The following is a 21813-nucleotide window of genomic DNA, read 5'->3' as shown; positions in this document are numbered from 1 at the left end:
TATTGCTGTGGATATTTATGCTCCCCAGAGGATGAATCCTATACTGTGTCTTGTGACCCAAGCCCCTTTCATTAGTGTAAACCATCAGGCCAGACATTCCTTTTGTACACAGGATATAACTCAATGTAATCAGTAGAATGTAATGCTGACCACACACTCACGATTTTTCTTTCTCTAGACTTTGAGAATACCTAATAACAATACTGTTTCTCATTCTTCCCCAGAAACAATATTGTGGAGGATAGTGAAGGTCACTACACACAGCCTCTATGGTCATAATGGGCTTTTAGACTCTTATGATCTCTATGTTAATCTAGTAAAACATAGAGTAAACCAATGTGCACATATGGGGTCCCCTGGAATTCAAAAACACCACTAGACAAATTGAATAGACCTGTAGGATCTGTAGCTGTATGGAATGTTGATTCAAAAGACTAGATGATTTTGTAAATTGGCAGTGTTGAATACTGTTGCCCTCACCTCCTGCAATGATAATCATCAATTACTGCATTATAAGTTAAATTGAAGATTTTAACCAACAGAGGAAAACTGATAATTACCCCAAATTCCTTATGACAATCAGTTGGTCTGTAGCCTGTCTTCCCCAAGTTTTATTACTAAAAAATAAATCATCTCTATACATGTCTTTACCTAACAAGAGAGTTTTGTTTGTGAGATGAACAGCAGCAAAACACTCTTTGGTTATGACATGAACCAGTTTACATGAACTAAGTGCAGATCAAAGCTCAAATTACTACTTAAAAATCTCCTGAGTAAACAGCCCCCTCGGCAACTCCTTAATGTTTTTTCTTTTTGAACAGCAAGAGAAATATAATAGTTGCTTGATTACAATGTTATTTTATCTTTGTTAAATTATTTTATTTTATTTTTTTCACTCTCCTGCAGCCATATCTTCATGGGTCAAGAGCATAAGAGGCAGGCTTAGGCTTGGCAAGCATCAGCTGTCATGCCACCGCCCTCCTGACATGAAAGTCAGCTCCTATACATATGATGTGAATGTGATATGACAGAAATTGTAGTAATCTCAATGTCGGAAATGTCATGTGTGTCTGCGGTTTGCAGAAACATGAAATGGCAGCAGTTATTTATTTATTTATTTTCCCTTGCCACAACAGAAATGTATTTATTCATTATATACCAACATTTGTGAGCTAGTATTTTATAATGAAGTGGTAGGTAGGTAGGTAGGTAGGTAGGTAGGTAGGTAGGTAGGTAGATAGGTCCCTTGTATCAGGGTATTCAGTCCTGGTTGTTTGAAATCTACATTGTATCAACTCTTATAGAGTGTACTGTGGGCTGTATGATGGAAGTATCAGTAATGTTAGTGATAACTTGAGTATAAAGATTGATCATTTCTATATTATATGGTGAATTATATGCACATTTTTATAATTGGAAACTGAGATATGAGTTTTAGAAATTCTTTCTAAGAGTTTATATTCTGTTCAGAAAAAAAACCTTTGAAATCTTTTGATGATTTGTAGTTTCAGTAGTTACTTTGACAAACAGTCATTGAGACCAATCTTGCTCATTTCTACTGAATCAACCAATGTGATTGGGTTGTAAACAGCTTTTTATTTAAGTGAAAGGAAACTGTTAAACTCTCATTAGCAGTGCATTTTTTTTATTAGTGTACAGAAGCAGAAACAGAAGTGTGTTTCATCCTTTCACACTCACTTACTGTACATTCTCCATAGCTTTGACTCACATGTATCCTTTGCTCACACAGCTGCTTCCCCTATAGTATATCTGAAATGGACTTGTGGCCTGAGAGATTAGTTGCAGCCATGGTTTTCATTTTTCTTTGTATGCTCAAAAATATGAACCTATTGATGGGTCAAATCTCAACTACACTGTCACAACAGATTTTCTTCGCTGGCAAACCTCCTCAATAGAGGCAAAGCTGCCTTAGTGCATGGCGGTAATACGTAGAACCCTGTGCTACTGTATTTCTATGATTCATTTCCCGCTCTCCCCTTTTATGTTTGTTTCCTTCAAAGAGGATGATGCATCAAAGGAGGCCTGGCACATTAAGAAATTTCATATGCCGAAGGCTGATAATCAGTGGAAAAATAACTATCTATATCTGTACCTTGCACAGCAGCAGCAGAGGCTCAGTTTAAGACTCGGCTGCATCGCAGCCACAGTCGGTCTCTCTCCTTTGTTGTCTTATTGAACATCTTTTAAATAAGCATTCATTCTCAGTTTGTCTGACTAACAAAAGCTTTGTCACTCCTTCTTCGCTACATTTCACTTTGACTACCTTTCCCTCAAGACAACACTGGTAACACATATCCACTCCCACTCGTTCTCCTGTTATGTGTGCTTTTCTGTCTGTTAACAGCTCCTATCTGCCACCCTGCTTCTATTTCTTTCTCTCCCCCAACTGGATTCATCAATTTAAATCCCACCTCACCATATCCCCTTGCTCTCTCTCCTTAAATGCCTATATCCTTCAAGCATCTGCTCTCCTGTTTTTTTTCCCTCTCCAAAGTTGTTCCCCTTGCCCTGCACACAAATATCTTTCTCTTTTTCTTTTCTCAACCCCATTTTCTTCTTTGCCCTTGAGTTTGAGGATGGCATTTCAGGGACACGGAGAGGGTACATTATCTTCTTCCGGCCTCTCCCGAGACTTTCTGGCTCTCTTTGCTTTCTTCTCCTGACCACCTCCTACTGTCTGGTCTCCCCAATGCCCTGACATGTCACTTTGATGGCAATGCAGGACACAGTGCTATCCTCCTAATGACTTGGTCACAAACCCAGCAGTCCTCTTTAACCAAGACTCATAAATTAGAGAGGCAGCTCACTTAGAGTTAAGAAAAATTACTTTGCCCTAGGTGGAAACTATCAGCAGTCATGAATGTTTTCCTTGTGAACGCATACCCATTAAAATGGAAGAATGCTATAATGAGGGCCTCTTTGTGTATTTTTCAGAGCTTTGGTAGTGCCGTAGTGGGCGCTGAAGTGTCCTGTGAACTCTTTGTTTCTACTGAGACAACATTTGTTCTCTCTCTAGTGAGCATAAAGAGAGACACCATTCTTTGGTACATGGTGTCAGCTGTTTTCAATGGCTTCACTTGCACAGTTGGGCAACTGGTGGAGGCACATGAAGGGGCTCAGTAGTGCAACCATGAGGGGATAGACCAACAAGATGATAATTATTTGTTTTTTTATTTGTAATGCAAGATAATTTGCATGGTACTGGCTCACCACTTTACATTTAAATGAGTGAACATGCAGATGAGTTTCTGTGAACGAGATGATGGATTTGAAGGGTTGTGACCAGTGCTAAGCCAGCTGAGGCTCTGGAAGCTGGTGAGGGTGGGGGAGCATTATGTGTACTGAAAGACAATAATATGATGATGATAGGGTGTACTGCATGTTTTACAGGAGGGTCATGATTTACTACATAGTTGCCTCAGGAAGAAAATTTGCAAAGAGTGTGGCAGAAACTGACTGTATCATAAGGTGATGGTGACATAATATGATCAAGAAGTCCAAAATAACCCTAAAACAATGGAATATGTTGTTAATCCAAGCCCTCTAGAATGACCCCCCATCAGCATTATAGTTGAGGTTGGTTTGGGCACAAAAAAGACTTACTACATTATTTTTGATTTAATTAATTTTAAAACTGTTTTGTATAGCATATTGTCTTTACACAACTAGACATTTTTTTAATATATTCTGTTAAATTGTATACTAAGATTATCCGAAATGTTTCCAACAATGTTCAAACCAGAGAATTCTGTAATTTTACTAAAGATAATGATGCGTTTCATTTGGTCCCCTGTTGCTATAACCTCCAGGGAAACATCAGATGATACGTCAAAGAGTGAGAAACGAAGTCAGTGTACATAACTAAACATAATGTGAATAAAACTGTAAAACATTACTTGTCCACTTACAGTTCTACCTGAGTCACATCAGATAGATTGCCATCAACAATGGTGACTGAAGGAAACAAACAACCGTCTCCAGTTTGTGTTGACAATGAGTCCATTACTCAAGTTGTCAAATAAACACCAGGGTCACCTGCTGCTCTGAATTAATACTTAACTCTCACTGTTGATGCTGTACACATACTTAGTTGATCAGACAAGAATTAGGTTGTAGCATTATCATTGCTTGGCTATGTGTCTGCCACTATAAATGACATTTTTAAAGAAAATGTTGATAAGATATATGTTTGCTGAGGACAGCCATTCCCAAACTTAAGAATGACACAGCCATATTTGTAATTAGAAAATCTTCTGGGGCCCACCCAGATCTTTAATCACAACTCTGATCAGCACATGGGATTAAGATTAAAGGAATAGTTCACTCTAGAACGAAATTCAGTATCTATCGCGAGTCTCGTACCATCAGAAGATGGTACACACATCAATGGAAACTTCAACACTTCACCATTTAAGAATAGGTCAGATAAATGACGAGTAAAATGTAATTTAACTCCCTTGTTTTACCAGTCTTGATTACTTTTTTAAATGTACATTTTTAACCATCAAAATATTATATGGTCATTTCAAACCTAATGACAAAATTGAAAATTAAAATGTATTTATTTATTGTAAATGACCTCTCGCTGCCCACCTGCAGTACCACTGGTGGGCCGTGTCCCACACTCTGGGAATCACTGGCCTAGCAGGTTTAGATAATGGAGCAAGTATTTTTTCTAACCTTGAACCAGGAATACATTTTATGGATCTGGGTTTCACATTCCCACCTGAATATGGTGTATTTAGACTTCTGTCTACTTTCCCCAGCCGTGCAAACTCACAGGGTTTTCTTTTTCCCGAACATGTGGCTTTGACTAGTTACTGAAAAGCTAACACACAACTCAATCACCAGCTGAACTGAGAACTCCTGACACATCTTGTCTCTTTATCACTTCATGTAGTCAATACCAGTTTAAATAACCACCTCACTCATTCAATACATGGCCTGTTATGTACATACTGTATGTGTATGTATGTATGTCCTGTTGCTGTTCTGCCAGTTTTCCTCAGAACGATACATAAAGTAATAATACATTCTTTAGTTAGCAGAGGAGCTCAGTGTTTCATGCCATTATAATAAACAGCTGGAACCCTGCTAGGGTATAAAACAAGGCTTTGAACATCAGCAGGCATCCATACATGTCAGACATAACATTACTATTGGCTTAATAGTAGGTGTATGTGAGGAATGTCATAGCTTTGTTACAGCTATTATTGTAAAGTTTTTCTTACATCTGTGGTGTTGAACTCTAGAGAAACATTGATTTCATGCTTCACTCTGAAGGACAGCTGTTTATGCAGGTAATGTGAAGCAGCTTGCCATAAACCTGATGCTTGATGTGAGGACTTTGAGAAGGTGCATCAGCTGGCAGCCTTGTCTTGATTAAGTCTCCACAGAGGATCGCAGTGTGGCTTTACTGACAGTGCAGTCTCTATTGGCCAAATGGAGTATCCTCTTCTGAGAGATAGCCGAGCAGAAAAGAAACCAAGTGGAACTTACACACCTACATGAGTCCTCCTGATACTCCTCGTCAGGTGATTGGTGTGTACACGAGGACTTCTCCCTGTAACAGCTTTCCCAGGTGCAATTCAGTAATGTGTCTAAACCCAGCAAAGTGAATCCTTGTGCAATTTATTACTGTCACCTACCAACATCTTGGGAGGAGGCTTGAAGTCAATTATGTCTTTTGTTCTTTACGTTGAGTGCTGTGTTAAGTGTCTCTGTCAAGCGTATCAAATTGATACAAGAAAAAGTAACACGGCTGGCATTTTCCCCTGTTCAGATTCTCATATCTGAGTACTTCTTGTGGTGTGCTTGCGGGCTTAAGAGGTACACACAAAAGAGCAGAATATCAAAGTTCTGACAGACGAGTGATAATGAGTGGGGGCTTAACAAAGCACTAATCACCAAGTGCTGTAATGTCCTCTGAAATATGTCAGTGAGCTCAAGAACCAGTCTTTGTAAGTGTTGAAAGAAGCAATAGAGGAGCACCACAGACAGAGACAGATGTCATGATATTTACTTGTGTAAGTTCTGACACACATGTAGCTTTGTGAAATTTGCCTGTCATACCAGATCAGTTTGCTACAAGAGTTAACAGGAGCTTTCACCGCTTCTGCTGCTGCTGCTGAACTTAGATGTTTGATTGACTGAACTTCTCTCTTTGTTCTGTTAATACCAAAATATATCCTCCTTTTTTCAAATAGCAGAACAGTTGTTGATGTACTGCATAGCATCACAGTTCACACACAAATTCAAATATGTAGATGAATTATCACTGTTAAAATTGTTCATGACAACACCTTCCTCCTTTCTCTTTGTGCACCAGCGTGATGATAACATTTCCAGAGGCCATGCAGTGACACAGAGTGTGACAATGACAGTCAAAGCCACAGCTGTTGACCTGTCACATTAACTCTGAATGACCATCTCTACTTTCTCCCTCTTTGTGTGTGTGACTCTTGTAGGGGACCTGGCATCAGATGATGAGTACCTGGAAATCCCATCCATCTCCAGACAGAGAGCAGGGACGTATGAATGCACAGCTGTGAATGATATCGACACAGATGTCCAGACTATAGACATCACTGTCAACTGTGAGTCCGACACTTTGAATAACCAGTTCTAAAACCATAAGTCAGTTTATCAGTAAGTCCATTAGCATAAATGAAATGATCATGTAATTATTTAAATCATTTATCTTTACGTTCACAGAGGCCCCGAATGGCCACGCAAGACGTGTGATTTCACTGAAAAACTGAGAAACTCCACTTAACATGAGTTTTAGTATATTGTGGTTCAAAAGTTATTAAACATTTAAACACAATAGCTATTAATTATTATTTAACAGTGTTTACACCAGGTTTACATCCAATCATATATAGCTGGGGTAAAAGTTTTATTCCATTAGTTGGTTGACAGAAGATTAATCTACAATGATTTTGACAACCGATTCATCATTTAACTACATTTTCAAAGGAAAAATGGTTTGGCTAATTTGATAGAAAACTTTGTCTTTTTGACTGTTTTATCAGTGTAATAAATAATGTACACAATTTAAACTCCTAATTGCATTTCATGTGAGGTCATAGTGTAAATGACAGCTAAGAGTCGAGTCCTCCGAAGAGGAGTAAATGCTGTGACCCCCCCCCCCGATATCATTGACTTGTGCTGCCTTGGAGTCCTGATCACAGTGCTGTCATGTGTTGCTGCCTGCTTCTAGATGCTCCGACCGTGTCAGAGGGCAGAGATGTTGGAGTGACTCTGGGCCAAAGAGGAGTGTTGGAGTGTGAGGCTGATGCAGTGCCTGAGGCAGATTTTGAGTGGTATAAAGATGACAGAAGGTAATGGCTTTTACATTTGCATTTCACATTGACAAATGGAAAAAGTGTGCATGCGTGTGTGTGTGCGTGTGTGTGTGTTTACTGTCATTAGTTTTCACAATTATTATTGATCAGCTGTCAGTCACACAGGCATTAAGATTACTGACATTTGGTACTAATTATCAGTTGAATTATTATTTTGCTGTCTGTCCATGATTTATTTTTCTCCCATCTAGGATCTTCAATGGTTTTGATGGCATGGAAATTGTGAATACTGGATCACTGTCAAAGCTGACTTTTTTTAACGTCACTGATGGAGATTACGGGAACTACACTTGTGTCGCCATCAACAAACTTGGGAGCTCAAACACAAGCTTCCTTCTGTTTGGTGAGTACAGGAATCTGTTACATTTTAGATCTACAGAACAGGAAATACATGCATCTTTAGTGTATTGGCCTAGTGTATGTTTCAATATAAGTAATAATCCACAATTTTTTTTCACGCAAGTTACTCTCTATACTTCTTCACTGTATCAGTGTGATTCAACCTTTGCCCATTTCCTGAAAGCTTTCATAATTAACTGTTTTTAAACATGAAAATATCCTATTTACTCCTCAGAATCCTGTATAGAAAGATATCCATTCATACTGTATGCAGACAACCACAGTTTGTTTGAGTAAACACAAAAGAGACAAGCCACGGTCTGCTTTTATCTACATTTACATAGATCTGTGCCTTTAGTGTTGCAAAAAGTACCCAAAAGACATACTTGCGTAAAAGTAAAGTTATCATGTTAAACAGGCATGTAACGATATACCAAATTTCATGATAAAAATATGTTGCGATACCATAATGGGACTGTGATGCCATCTACCAACTTATCATGTGGTTATTGAGAATTCAATTGCAATTCCAACTGCGTCCATGTAGGAGATACACTAATAATAAACACTCGTTAATGGGGCACCACCTCCGTTATTTTGTCTATTTGAATAATCCGGAGGTAATTAATCAAATTCGACTGGACAAGTTTAACTTGTATCAATTTTAATCAATTTCAGATCAATTTATTCATCTCATATATGAAGTAGTGAGATTCTACACATATCCATCGGTTCTCCACATTAAAAACAAACCTGCACAGACAACGACATGCGGTTAAATAGGTTTATTGACTAAATAATTCAGGTTAAATAAATGAAATGGCAATTTAAATGAATAACACAGGTAACAGGAAATGTGAAATAACTAGGTCATGGGTTATTAGTGGAATATGGGCTGATGGTGAGATTATGGGTTAGGTTGAAGCATTTAAATATTACGGTAGTAATTTTTAATACTAACGAGACCCTAACCGAATTTCTCTTAAGCTAAAAGATTAGAACCAGAGCCATATACCATCTCATGTATCATGTGTGAATCCAGCTGTTGTGAGTGATGGAGAGCCTACTTTCTCAGCCGAGTTGCGGGGCCGCGGCAGCGGATTCCCTCGGGTGATTTGCGACTCTAGCTGGCGGTCCGATGGCCGGGGGTCAGCTCGTCCGGTATCAGTCGGTTGGGCACCTCGGTCCTTTGTCTTAGGAAGAGGGCAGCTGGTCCCGTACCGATCCGGTGCAGATCTTGGCTCAATGCCCAGCGGGATGATACCGCTAGCGAGCGCTGGGGGCTTGTCAAAGAGTCTGTCTTTCGTTGGAGAACCGCTTGCACGGTCTCGGACACAGCAAGTTGCTGTAGTCGTGATGATGATTGTGATAAAGATGTTCTTCTTCGTTTCTTCGAGTGGTTTTCAGGCTCTGACTTTGTAAACTAGATTTAACTTCTTGAATAAAATAACTGAGGAGGATACGTTGATCAAGCGGATCTTCCGTTGTTAGTTAATGCAAGGTAATCTAAATTAAGTTCACTTCTTCAAAAGCGGGTTACGATACTTAACGGTATAAAACAAATTAAAACAGAACTTCGTTCTGGTACAAACTTAATAAAAGAAGCTAATCAATACTGCGAAAAATATAAAATGAGAAAAATCAACGCGTGAGCACTTCTGTTGAGATCGCTGTCTTGGAGCGTGTTTCAAAGTAAAGTGAAGAGCTTCAAAATAAGTTACAAAAGAAAAACTTAAACAAAACTTTTAAAAACAAAACAAAAACTAAACTAAACCTAAACCTGTAAACAAAACTAAACAAAAACTCTGAACCGAGAGACGTGATCTCTCCGTTTTATTACTTGCAAATCGAGGCGTGTCTAGGCGGGGCTTACCGGCTTTTATCTCCAAGATTTAGTGGAGGTGTTAAGATTCACAGAAACTCACTGAACTAAACCGTGCTTCACCTTCTCAGTTTCTCACCATGGCTCAATAGATATACTTTGTCTATCATGACAAGGATTATGACGTGATTAAACATTAATTATACATATTCAGCTTAATACTTGTTAAAACAAAGACATATCAGAGTCATTTACTGGTTATAACCATGAACATATTAAACAGAATATTTCTCGTCCAACTGTATCAGGGCTCACCACTGGAGGGCACTGTGGTTCCACCAAACACAAGACACATTTAAACATTAAACTTGATTTCAGTCAATCTTAATCGTAGAGAAACGGGGAAAAGATCAGTTTTATGAGCTTCTCTTACTGTTTCTTAATGTGTTAGAATTAAGATTGTGAGATACTGACTTAATGGTTAATTAGAAATGGTCTGAAATCTGGAAGAATACAGAGACCATTTGGTTTGGAATGCGAGCAGATAGCATCCAGATGTAAGTCGTAAATTAAAAGAAGACAGAGTAACAGCATAGAAAAACACATCAGAAGGTGTCCGATGTCCACTCTGTGAATGTTTGTGGATCAGAAGTCATAGAGACAGAGAGAGAAATAGGTAGAAAGTGATCAGGCGTGTTACTTAATCTGCAAATGTAAAGACATTGTATTAACACATTCTGAAGACATTCGTTCGTCCCTCCTGGTGAACTGTCACAGGACTCACATGACCTGTGTGAGGAGGTTCTGGTCAAAGGGAAAAGAGAGTTCAGAAATGGGAGTTTAGTTGTAAATTAATTAAAACTGTCCTCATTTGAAGTCTTTATGGTCCAGGAAACACTATCCTCTCTGCCAGGAGATAAGATGGCACCCCTGTAGCCTGTAAATCGTCTTCATCCAGATGAAAGGGTTAACAAGAAACAACAGGCCTCAATATAATGCAGAGGCGATGGACAGAGGTTCCTACATATCCCCCACTTCGATCTGAATGACCGTAGTAGCGGGAACTTTGGATCGATGAAGTCATGATGTCCATCGTCGAGGAGCACAGGTGGCACACTTTATGATCAGAGATGGTGTCTGACTTTGGCATGTGCTAAGGTCTAATCATATAGTAAAGAAAAAATAAGGGAAAACAGTACTGATAATACTAACTTGGTTAGTGGAAAGTTCTACTCTTAATCTTATAGAATTAAGGAGCCTGTTATAGAACTGTCAATAGTAACTGTTATCAACTAACTGTGAGAGTCGCTATCAATAACTGATCACTGCACTTGAGTAAGAGTGTTTTGCTCTAACTCAAGTGTGTGTTTGTCGAAAAATTTAGATTTCTTGATTTCATATTGGTTTGTGTCCAAATGATGGAGCTAAATTTTCAATGTATAGGATAACGTTCTCTGGTAATGGTGGATAAAATTTACTTCACCAGAAACAGTGGGATAAGATGCAGAAGAATCTTATTTATGGCTGAGCTGTTCACTGAGGATCCAATGTCTCTCAGCGTGTCTGCCATAACGAACTGACAGGTTGTGTGTGAGCATAATCAACCGACATGACTGAAAGGAGAATGATTACTCACGTAAATATTTATTACACTGTTCATATAGATGTACATTCCTGCTTATTTTCTAAGACTGACTGGGAGCAGCTGTAACACAAGCAATATCCCTTCAGGGATCACTAAAGTATTTCTGATTCTAATTCTGATTATAGCAAGGAGAGTTTTATTCAGAGCTTCACTGTGGGTTTTGACCACCAAAATGATGCTCTACAATGATTGGCTTATGTTTGTAGCACCTGCTGTTGTTGGTTGATCTGCGCTCTGATGTCTGGGATTTCAGCTTGAAATTCACATTCATGGCGATTTTACTGTGAATAAACTTACAGCATGAGCTGCAGAGAGTCCAAGATTTAAACAAACAAAATATTCTTACAAGCTTTATAGCTGATAGCTTTATCAAGGATCCACCAATTAATTGTTTAGGTCTGCAACTAAATTACTCAGTTCTGATTGAGTGACAGTGAACTTCTGCAACTGCTGTAACCTGTAAGTTGAGTCTGTCAGCCTGATAAACACTTTCTTTGTGTGTAGACGACAGCTGGTGATCAACAGTCTGGGATGTTCCTTGCGAACAATCTCAGAGTTTGGTTTTAATTCTACTTTTCAATTTATTATACACTTTGGACTAAAGGGCAAACGTGTTAGATTAACCCCCACTTTGAATCAATTAGTTTTGGGTGAATCAAAGGACTGTATTTAGTTAAGCAGGTTAAGTTAGCAGGTTAATTTACAAAGCCTGTTTCTCAATTCAACTTTGTAAATGACGCGAACAACAGTGACCTTTGTTGACAAAAAAAATAAAATAAAATTCTACTCGCGATTGGCACTTTTAGGTGCTTTAAAGGTTTTATCCTTATTTATGACCTATCAGACAAGTTTGCATCCCTGTCGAGTCCCATGGGGTTTTTGTGTGGTTTCATCTGGTTGCGATGGACCAACTTAAGAGTCTGCTCTTTCTGGCCTTTGTTTACTTTGATCTTTTGGGGCAGAAGCTTGCGGGCAAGCCTTCTGGTGTTTTGGTTGGCCTTTCTAGTCAGGGGAGCAGAGGTGTAGTACCAAATCTTGTCCCCCACTTCGACTTTGTCATGGGACACTTTTTGGTCATAGTAGGCTCTGTGGCCCCTTCGTGGGAAGGGAGCTCTGTGAAGCAGGTTTGACAGTTGGGCCTGACAGCAAATTGAGCAGTCTTTGATGTAGTTTGCTACATCTTCCTGCATGTGTGGCCAATAGGCTACTTGTTGGAGTGCCTGGTATGTTGCTTTGGCTTTTCTATGTCCTGCGCATGGAGAGTTATGGGCCTGCATTAGCATCACCCCCCTGTGGCTCTGAGGCACCACGAATGCAGGTGAAGTGAGAGCGTCGGAGACATGTACAAGGAGGCCCTCGACAATGCGCAAGGCAGTGCGTGCGTCATGCAAGTATTTCAAGTCAGGACCGGAGCGTCTCGGTGCTGAAGAGTTGTCAGGAGCATTGGCTACTACCTGAGCTTGAGCGGCAATGCCGATCATTTGGGTGGGAGGGTTGGGAAAAAATTCAGGGTCAAATTGCCTGTGAGTTTCATTAAAGGCACCAGGTTTGGGTTCGAAATGCATTATGTTTCGAGCTATTTTATCTAGGTCCCTGTCGGAGGGGTTTCGCGAATATTGCGCGCTTGGAGGAAAGAGAGGCTGAGAGGAGGGAGACCTTTTATCTCGGTCACGCAGGTCCCTGTCAGTCCGAGACTGGACAACGGGATCTATGGGTGACATAGATCGTGGCGGGGACATGCCTAATTGAGCGTTCCTGTGGAATCTGCTCTCTTTGTTTTCCTCATGAGAGTTTGCACCTGCAGGCGCTTTTGGGAATGAACTATACTCAAAGGAGTGCTTTAATTCCCTTTTAACCTCTTCGAGCTCTGCCTCTTGTTCCATCTGTTCAAGATGGGATTCGTTAACTTGGTCCCTGGCTTCTTTTAGTGCCTGTTGCATGTCATGTAGACATTTCCTTTCTCTTTCTCTGGCCCTGTCCCAAACTTTGAGCTTACTTTTTAGCTCCTTATTTTCCTTGGTTGCTTTTCCAAGGTCTTTGTTAGCATCTTCAAGATGTTTAGTTACTTTTTCAAGTTCATATTCTGTTTTATCTAGCTCTAGTCCTTGGGCGTGAAGGACTTGTTTGAGCTCTGAGTTTCCTTCCTGCATTTCAGCCTGTTCCTCTTTTTGTGCTTTAACCTGAGACTCAAGTCGGTTAATGCGGTCTTCTGCTTTAGTTAAGGACTCTTTAGTTTTCTCATGTTGCTTTTTAGGGGTTATTTCAGCTAAAGCGTTCTCTAGCAGTTGATCCCTGCGTTTTTGTTGTGCAGACATCACGATAACCATCATCCCTAACATTTGCTCTCTGGCTTTTCCTTTCATTTCTTCAGTCAGGGACTGGCATACTAACGCGGACATTATTTCATGTAGCTCACTAGGGTCGGTCTTCTGGATTTTATCTGCATAATCTGGTAGCAACTCTGTGGTGAGATCCAGTATTACTGAATCTAGATTGTCTAAGGGATTCACTAGGCTCACGGTGTCAGAATCACCGGGCCCTGCCATTGTTTTTAGAAGAAAAGAAATTCAATTCAAAATTCTATTTACTTTGTTTTATTTATTTATTTTATTTGAGCTTTTTAAATTCTAATTGTTTTCAATTAGAAGTGGGGTTTGCTTGGTTAATTAACTCAATTTGTGAAGCTCAAAAACAGCAGACGTTTTGGATTTCAAAGGATTTGACAGCTAATGTGTTAACAACAATGACTAAAGTATTCGATCTAAATGTGTTTTTCGATTAAAAGTACTTGGATGTGTAGTTAACAGCTTAATTCTTTGACTTGCATGCACGTAGCATATTTCAAGATCAAATTCCAAGTAATACAACAAAAATTTCAATTGAATTTGGAATAAAGTTGTCAAATCTGGTTAAAGTTGTCAAATTCGTAATTTACAACTTAATTATTCGATTTACCTGAATAATGAGACACATTAATTCACTATAGTAGTTATTGCAGTATCACAGGTTTCCAATAATACAATTTAGCAAGTACCTGTGTGGGATTTCAGCCTATTAACGCTGAAAGACAAAATTCAATTAATCAAGTTAGCCAGCAGAATATGCTATTCAAATGTATTTGTTGTTAACAGAATCAGCCACCAGGAGTGTTGTCACAAATTTAATATTCACAGAGTTGGTCATTAGAGCAAGCTATTAAAAGATAGAAATCTTTTTCCGAATCGTCCTACAGAGGGCGCTATCGCAACTTCGGAGGTTTTAACAGAGTCGGCCACCAGGGGCGCTATCGCAGAATTTAATTTTAACAAGGCTACACGAAGAAGAGTCTAGAGGAGGGACTTTTTAGCTCCGCCCACTGATATACCCCCCTTGTTTTTCAAGGCTTGGGTCAGTGACGGTTTGGCCTCTGGAGGGTTAACTTCTCTAAGACAAAGTTACAGCAGTTGAGTTCACTGGTCACACGCAGTGAATCCTGCCACTTTAATTTTAGCACCAACAAGTTTTTCAGCACTTCAGAAAACATTCAACCAGCAACTAGCATTGCATTCATTTACTTGTGTTTTCACAATTTCAACTGATAGAGGTTTTCTGTCCTCCTTTACACAGTCAAATATACTGTCTTCTGAACGAGATTGTTGCCATAGCAACCAATCTTGATACTACACGGGGTAGATCAAATAAACCTCTCACTGTTTGCACAGCTGTTTTCTGTTTAGGTAGCTAATCTAAATCAGAACACACGAGGGTCTGAGCAAGTTACAAATATCTCCGGAACATCGCGGTAGATATAGACTTTATCTCAGCTGAATCTCTAAGCTTTGGCACAGCGCAACAGCTTATGATTCATCAAACCGGTTAATTTAAGAAGTGTGCAGCGACACTTATGCATGCAAATAAATCACAGACCTGGTACAACGCAGAATCTGTTCACGAAACATTAACGCACGGCGGCGCTGAACAATTTTAACTCACAGATCTGGTGATTACAGCGCAGAATCTGTACATGAAGCATTAACGCACGGCGGCGTTTAACAACTCTTTAAATCATAGGTCTGGTACAACGCAGCATCTACACATTAATTTCCAACATGCGGGGATGTTGAAGGCTCTTTATCACACACGGATCTGGTTACAACGCAGCATCCATACACATTAATTTCATATTAAGCAGCGAAATCAAATCTCAGCGAAGTTTTATGCTCACACACAATTCAAGGTATATGCAGTAGAGAATATAAGGTTAAGTATCGCCCTAATCACTCGGTGGACAGCCAAACAACATTAAGACAGCTTTGTGTTTTTGATTATTAAAACCGATGTTTGTCTGTACACCTCAATTTAATGCAGAGAACTGTGGTTTTAGGTGGCCTCACACGGGGCACCATAATAATATGTAGGAGATACACTAATAATAAACACTCGTTAATGGGGCACCACCTCCGTTATTTTGTCTATTTGAATAATCCGGAGGTAATTAATCAAATTCGACTGGACAAGTTTAACTTGTATCAATTTTAATCAATTTCAGATCAATTTATTCATCTCATATATGAAGTAGTGAGATTCTACACATATCCATCGGTTCTCCACATTAAAAACAAACCTGCACAGACAACGACATGCGGTTAAATAGGTTTATTGACTAAATAATTCAGGTTAAATAAATGAAATGGCAATTTAAATGAATAACACAGGTAACAGGAAATGTGAAATAACTAGGTCATGGGTTATTAGTGGAATATGGGCTGATGGTGAGATTATGGGTTAGGTTGAAGCATTTAAATATTACGGTAGTAATTTTTAATACTAACGAGACCCTAACCGAATTTCTCTTAAGCTAAAAGATTAGAACCAGAGCCATATACCATCTCATGTATCATGTGTGAATCCAGCTGTTGTGAGTGATGGAGAGCCTACTTTCTCAGCCGAGTTGCGGGGCCGCGGCAGCGGATTCCCTCGGGTGATTTGCGACTCTAGCTGGCGGTCCGATGGCCGGGGGTCAGCTCGTCCGGTATCAGTCGGTTGGGCACCTCGGTCCTTTGTCTTAGGAAGAGGGCAGCTGGTCCCGTACCGATCCGGTGCAGATCTTGGCTCAATGCCCAGCGGGATGATACCGCTAGCGAGCGCTGGGGGCTTGTCAAAGAGTCTGTCTTTCGTTGGAGAACCGCTTGCACGGTCTCGGACACAGCAAGTTGCTGTAGTCGTGATGATGATTGTGATAAAGATGTTCTTCTTCGTTTCTTCGAGTGGTTTTCAGGCTCTGACTTTGTAAACTAGATTTAACTTCTTGAATAAAATAACTGAGGAGGATACGTTGATCAAGCGGATCTTCCGTTGTTAGTTAATGCAAGGTAATCTAAATTAAGTTCACTTCTTCAAAAGCGGGTTACGATACTTAACGGTATAAAACAAATTAAAACAGAACTTCGTTCTGGTACAAACTTAATAAAAGAAGCTAATCAATACTGCGAAAAATATAAAATGAGAAAAATCAACGCGTGAGCACTTCTGTTGAGATCGCTGTCTTGGAGCGTGTTTCAAAGTAAAGTGAAGAGCTTCAAAATAAGTTACAAAAGAAAAACTTAAACAAAACTTTTAAAAACAAAACAAAAACTAAACTAAACCTAAACCTGTAAACAAAACTAAACAAAAACTCTGAACCGAGAGACGTGATCTCTCCGTTTTATTACTTGCAAATCGAGGCGTGTCTAGGCGGGGCTTACCGGCTTTTATCTCCAAGATTTAGTGGAGGTGTTAAGATTCACAGAAACTCACTGAACTAAACCGTGCTTCACCTTCTCAGTTTCTCACCATGGCTCAATAGATATACTTTGTCTATCATGACAAGGATTATGACGTGATTAAACATTAATTATACATATTCAGCTTAATACTTGTTAAAACAAAGACATATCAGAGTCATTTACTGGTTATAACCATGAACATATTAAACAGAATATTTCTCGTCCAACTGTATCAGGGCTCACCACTGGAGGGCACTGTGGTTCCACCAAACACAAGACACATTTAAACATTAAACTTGATTTCAGTCAATCTTAATCGTAGAGAAACGGGGAAAAGATCAGTTTTATGAGCTTCTCTTACTGTTTCTTAATGTGTTAGAATTAAGATTGTGAGATACTGACTTAATGGTTAATTAGAAATGGTCTGAAATCTGGAAGAATACAGAGACCATTTGGTTTGGAATGCGAGCAGATAGCATCCAGATGTAAGTCGTAAATTAAAAGAAGACAGAGTAACAGCATAGAAAAACACATCAGAAGGTGTCCGATGTCCACTCTGTGAATGTTTGTGGATCAGAAGTCATAGAGACAGAGAGAGAAATAGGTAGAAAGTGATCAGGCGTGTTACTTAATCTGCAAATGTAAAGACATTGTATTAACACATTCTGAAGACATTCGTTCGTCCCTCCTGGTGAACTGTCACAGGACTCACATGACCTGTGTGAGGAGGTTCTGGTCAAAGGGAAAAGAGAGTTCAGAAATGGGAGTTTAGTTGTAAATTAATTAAAACTGTCCTCATTTGAAGTCTTTATGGTCCAGGAAACACTATCCTCTCTGCCAGGAGATAAGATGGCACCCCTGTAGCCTGTAAATCGTCTTCATCCAGATGAAAGGGTTAACAAGAAACAACAGGCCTCAATATAATGCAGAGGCGATGGACAGAGGTTCCTACATCCACTACACCCCGGAGTTGTTCCTGGGAACTCCCTTCAACACGAGAATTTACCCCAGGTCACCAAACATGTCACTAAAGTCAAGATTATTGCGGACTCAGTTCAGAATTAAAATCCTGTAGTGTTTTAGCATTGACATGGACTTTTGACGCCACCTGTAATTTGATGAATAGCTGTCAGCGTTATTACCAGTTTGAACAGTCAAGTATGTAAGTGTGCTGTCCATTCAGCAGCCGACTTTTCATGCTTTTCAAGTGTTGTCAGTGATATGTTGCTGTTCTGTTTCCGATATGTCGCTCTGTTCCATTTATTCCCCTGTTGTAGTGGTAATTGAACCCACTAGCTCAACGCTATTGCAAGGTTAGTATTCTGCACCAGCATGCACTTCAACTGTCATGGATTGAAAGCATTAACTGCATGCTGGCACATGACAAACATTGCCATTTTCACAAACTGAAAGTTGGGCTGCTGTTTTAAAGTGTTTGAAAAGAAGAGACAAATCAATTCTGGGCTCTTTGATCATGTCAGAATTGGACAGTTTTATTTGAATAACTTTTTGTTCTCATCACAAATTGACATATTAAAGCTGTTGTGTGACAAGCAGCATCTTTGAAAAAGAGGAATGACAAAGCAAAGCGCCATACAGAAGTCATGTGAATCTTTGTGAAAATGGTGATTGCAGGCTGTTTTATTAACCATGTTTCATCTTTCTCCTTTGCAAACCTAACCACCTCACTGTGTGACATGACTTCATTTTTTATTTTTGCATGCTCTGTTTCCACTGTAAGTATCCTCCATCTTTCATTATCATAATTTGTGCTTGTGTGATTGTTGAGATATGTACTATAGGTATTGTATTTCAACTGTACATCCTACCAGGAAAATAGTGAAGGCAAACACAGAAAGCCGTAGAACCTCACTGAAGGTTGAAGGCTGGATCTGCAAATAGTGATACACCTGATAAACAAGCACAGGAGCTGTGGTGATAGTGCAGGACACCTCACCCATCTTGTCATTTAATGCGTCCTTGTAACTGCTGGTTGCCGCATCTTGTAAGCAAACCCACTCCATTAACACAGTTGTATTAATGGCTTTGATTTTGGCTACGAATGAACGTCATTATTCTAATTAGCCACATGCAGGATTAGGGATAATCCACAGTGGCAGAGTAATTGGATAGATGCCCCAAAGGAAACTGTGGTGAACTCATGGAAATCCAGGGGAAATGAGTATTCATTGTGTTGAAAGCTTCAAAGTGAAAATTTGTCCTCAATCCTCGTACAGTGCATTCATTTAGATGGAACTTGCCTCATCCCTGAAAAGAGCATGATGAAAATATTAGGAGTATTAGTTTTTGCATCATGCAGTTCTATTGTATTTTAGCAGTAAATTCCTGGGGATTTGCTCCTAATACTTTAGAGCACTACAGGTGCATTACATTTTAAAGAATGAAGCTGATATTTTATTGTACATTTCCTCGGCTTTGGCTTTCATTTTTGTTGAATCTGAGGAATATAAGGTGTCAGGTGTCTCCATTATGCATTTGCATATACCAAGATTGTAGCCTGATGTAAAAGAATCATGTTTACAAGTTTTATTAGATGAATACAACTAGTAAGATTGATTCTATCCACACTGTGTGCAGCACTTAATGTAGTTCACTCCCTGCCTCACTAATGGAAGCTTTTACTCTATACATAATTTTCAACAAACAAAAGTTGTTTCCTGGGTCTGTTTTCTTGCGTCCATTCGCCATCATCATCCCAAAAACTATACGTCCATATTCAGCCTTGTCTGCTTGCGTAATCGCAACATGATGCTTGTCAATTATGTACTGACTGTATTAGAAATGTGTAATAAAGTGTATTTGCTGTTGCATATTAGTTGTATGTTAATCTAATGTAGGGTTACACAGGTTGCTTTATCCAAGATTCACTAACAGCTTTCATGGGTCATAGTACTACTACATTCACTCAATCTCTAGGAGACACTGTGTAATCGCAGGAGGAGGGAGGATCCCCAAAGCTCACAATGTTCACCATGTTCACCATGTTCACCCTTTGTTATTTTGAGATATGACATCATCATAAATTCACAATGACGGAAGGAAGGAGACGACTGTTAAATCCTTTTATTCACAGAAAACCAACTAAATAATGTGCTAGAAATACTTTTATCCAGATTTATCCAGAACATTGTTCTGCTATGTTTTATTTTCTAACTGAAAATGCTTTTGTCACTTCAGTGGACATTATATGTCAAAGGGTATATTCTGCTTCTTTTTTTTTTTTTTAGCTCTGCCTTATTTTGTATGTTTTATTTAAAATGATGATATAATTAACACTTAAAGAGTGTCATTAAACATTAATATTAAATAGTCTTTAGATTTTCAACTAAATCTATACCAATTTTATCCAATGTGCAGAATGTTCTCCCTGCCTGGTATTGACAAGAAAAGATATTGACAGGATTTAAAAACAAATAGTGAAAAAAATATTAATTTGTGATTTCATAATTCGTGAATGAAAGGATCAAGGAACAATGCCAAATGTCATATATACTCCAGCTTCATACCATGTGACTAACATTACCTTGTAATCCATACCTCTTAATCCCCAGTAATTATAAACAATCAACAGTCATCATTGTGAAAGCTGTAATCACTTAATGTATGTACTGTTTGCACATAGAAAACAGAGCATGAAGTCACATACAAACAATAATACAAGTTGGCAGTGTAAAAGTCTCAGTCATCACAAAGTCACACATTCAGTCAGCGTCGTGCAGAAAGGTCATTGAGCTGCTGAATTATCAGCAGATAGGAGGTTCATTTAAAAACTTAGCTCCAGTCGGAGAAAACAATCTTCAGTGGCGAAACTTGTTGGTGTTTTACATTGTTTCTTCTTCCCCCTGTCAGGACCGAGAGCAGTTCAGGATGGCAGCGGCGCTGCGATGGGAGTGCACTCACAAACCTGTCTCCTCTTCTTGGTGTTTCTGCCCTTCCTGCTCAGATTTTGAAGAGGGATGGATTTGAACACAAGTATTGTGTGTGAGTGTGTGTATGTGTGTGTGCGTGTGTGCGTGCGTGCAAGCGTGTGTGCGTGATTTTCTTTTTTTTTTTCAACTGGAACCATAAACTGATGCACAGTGAGTGCATGAAGTATCCTGCTACATAATGATGTTCACCCACTAAATAAGAGTGTAACAAACGTTTCTGTTGTTTTTTAGATTTCAAGGATGTAACAAATGATTTACATTTTAATTGAATTCTGTTGGATATTTTTTCTCTCTAAATTATATTATTCTGGATTGTCTCTTTTTATGTATATGTCTCAGAAAAAGATGATTTTTTTAGATGTGGTGTCTCCTATTCAAATTGATTTGTCTTAATTTTTAACCGCATTGCATATTCATCTCAACTCCAGGAAAAGGTACATTTACAGCAAGTATGAGAGGTGAATGTTAAATACCTCAAAGTCAAACCGAGACAGTGAGGCAGAAGGAATTTCATATTCATATTTTAATGTATAATAATTATCATTCATTCTGGTTGTTGAGAGCAGAATTGTTTTTAACCTTCAAGTATTTTTTTTTTCAGCATTATAGAGATATACTTGCAGTTGTGATATGCTAATCTCTTTTATTTTTTTCAATTATGTTTAGTTTTAAATATTTTTTGAGAAGGGAAAATATAAAGTTGTAATTATTTGGAACAAATATCCTAGTTTTATGTTGTTGTCTTTTTTTTTCTTTTACTAGTACAGTTACACAAACATGGTGAATAATGATATTATAATTAAGTAGTTAAAAATGGAGGGAAAGTTTACTCCACTTGTGCGGAGTCAATGTCAATGACCTAAGTAATATAACATTTATTAATGCTGTTGCTATTTGTTTGAACATCATGCCATTTCTATACCAC

The 21813-nt window shown here is 38.9% G+C and overlaps 1 protein-coding gene across 1 annotated transcript in view; it reads left to right on the top strand.

The window, feature by feature from the left end:
* The window catches only part of ntm (neurotrimin), a 148435-nt gene extending 127526 nt beyond the window's left edge, over window positions 1–20909 (top strand). The window contains exons 4-8 of the mRNA XM_073479832.1: window positions 6489–6617; window positions 7244–7364; window positions 7580–7731; window positions 18216–18251; window positions 20809–20909. Of these exons, the coding sequence (XP_073335933.1) occupies window positions 6489–6617; window positions 7244–7364; window positions 7580–7731; window positions 18216–18251; window positions 20809–20909 (539 nt within the window). The remainder of the gene's footprint in view (window positions 1–6488; window positions 6618–7243; window positions 7365–7579; window positions 7732–18215; window positions 18252–20808) is intronic.
* The last annotated feature ends 904 nt before the right edge of the window (window positions 20910–21813 follow it).

This window comes from Pagrus major, chromosome 13 (genome assembly GCF_040436345.1).
Source record: "Pagrus major chromosome 13, Pma_NU_1.0".
NCBI lineage: Eukaryota > Metazoa > Chordata > Actinopteri > Spariformes > Sparidae > Pagrus > Pagrus major.
Note: the sequence above shows the minus strand (reverse complement) of the source record. Positions and strands in the feature narration are given on the sequence as shown.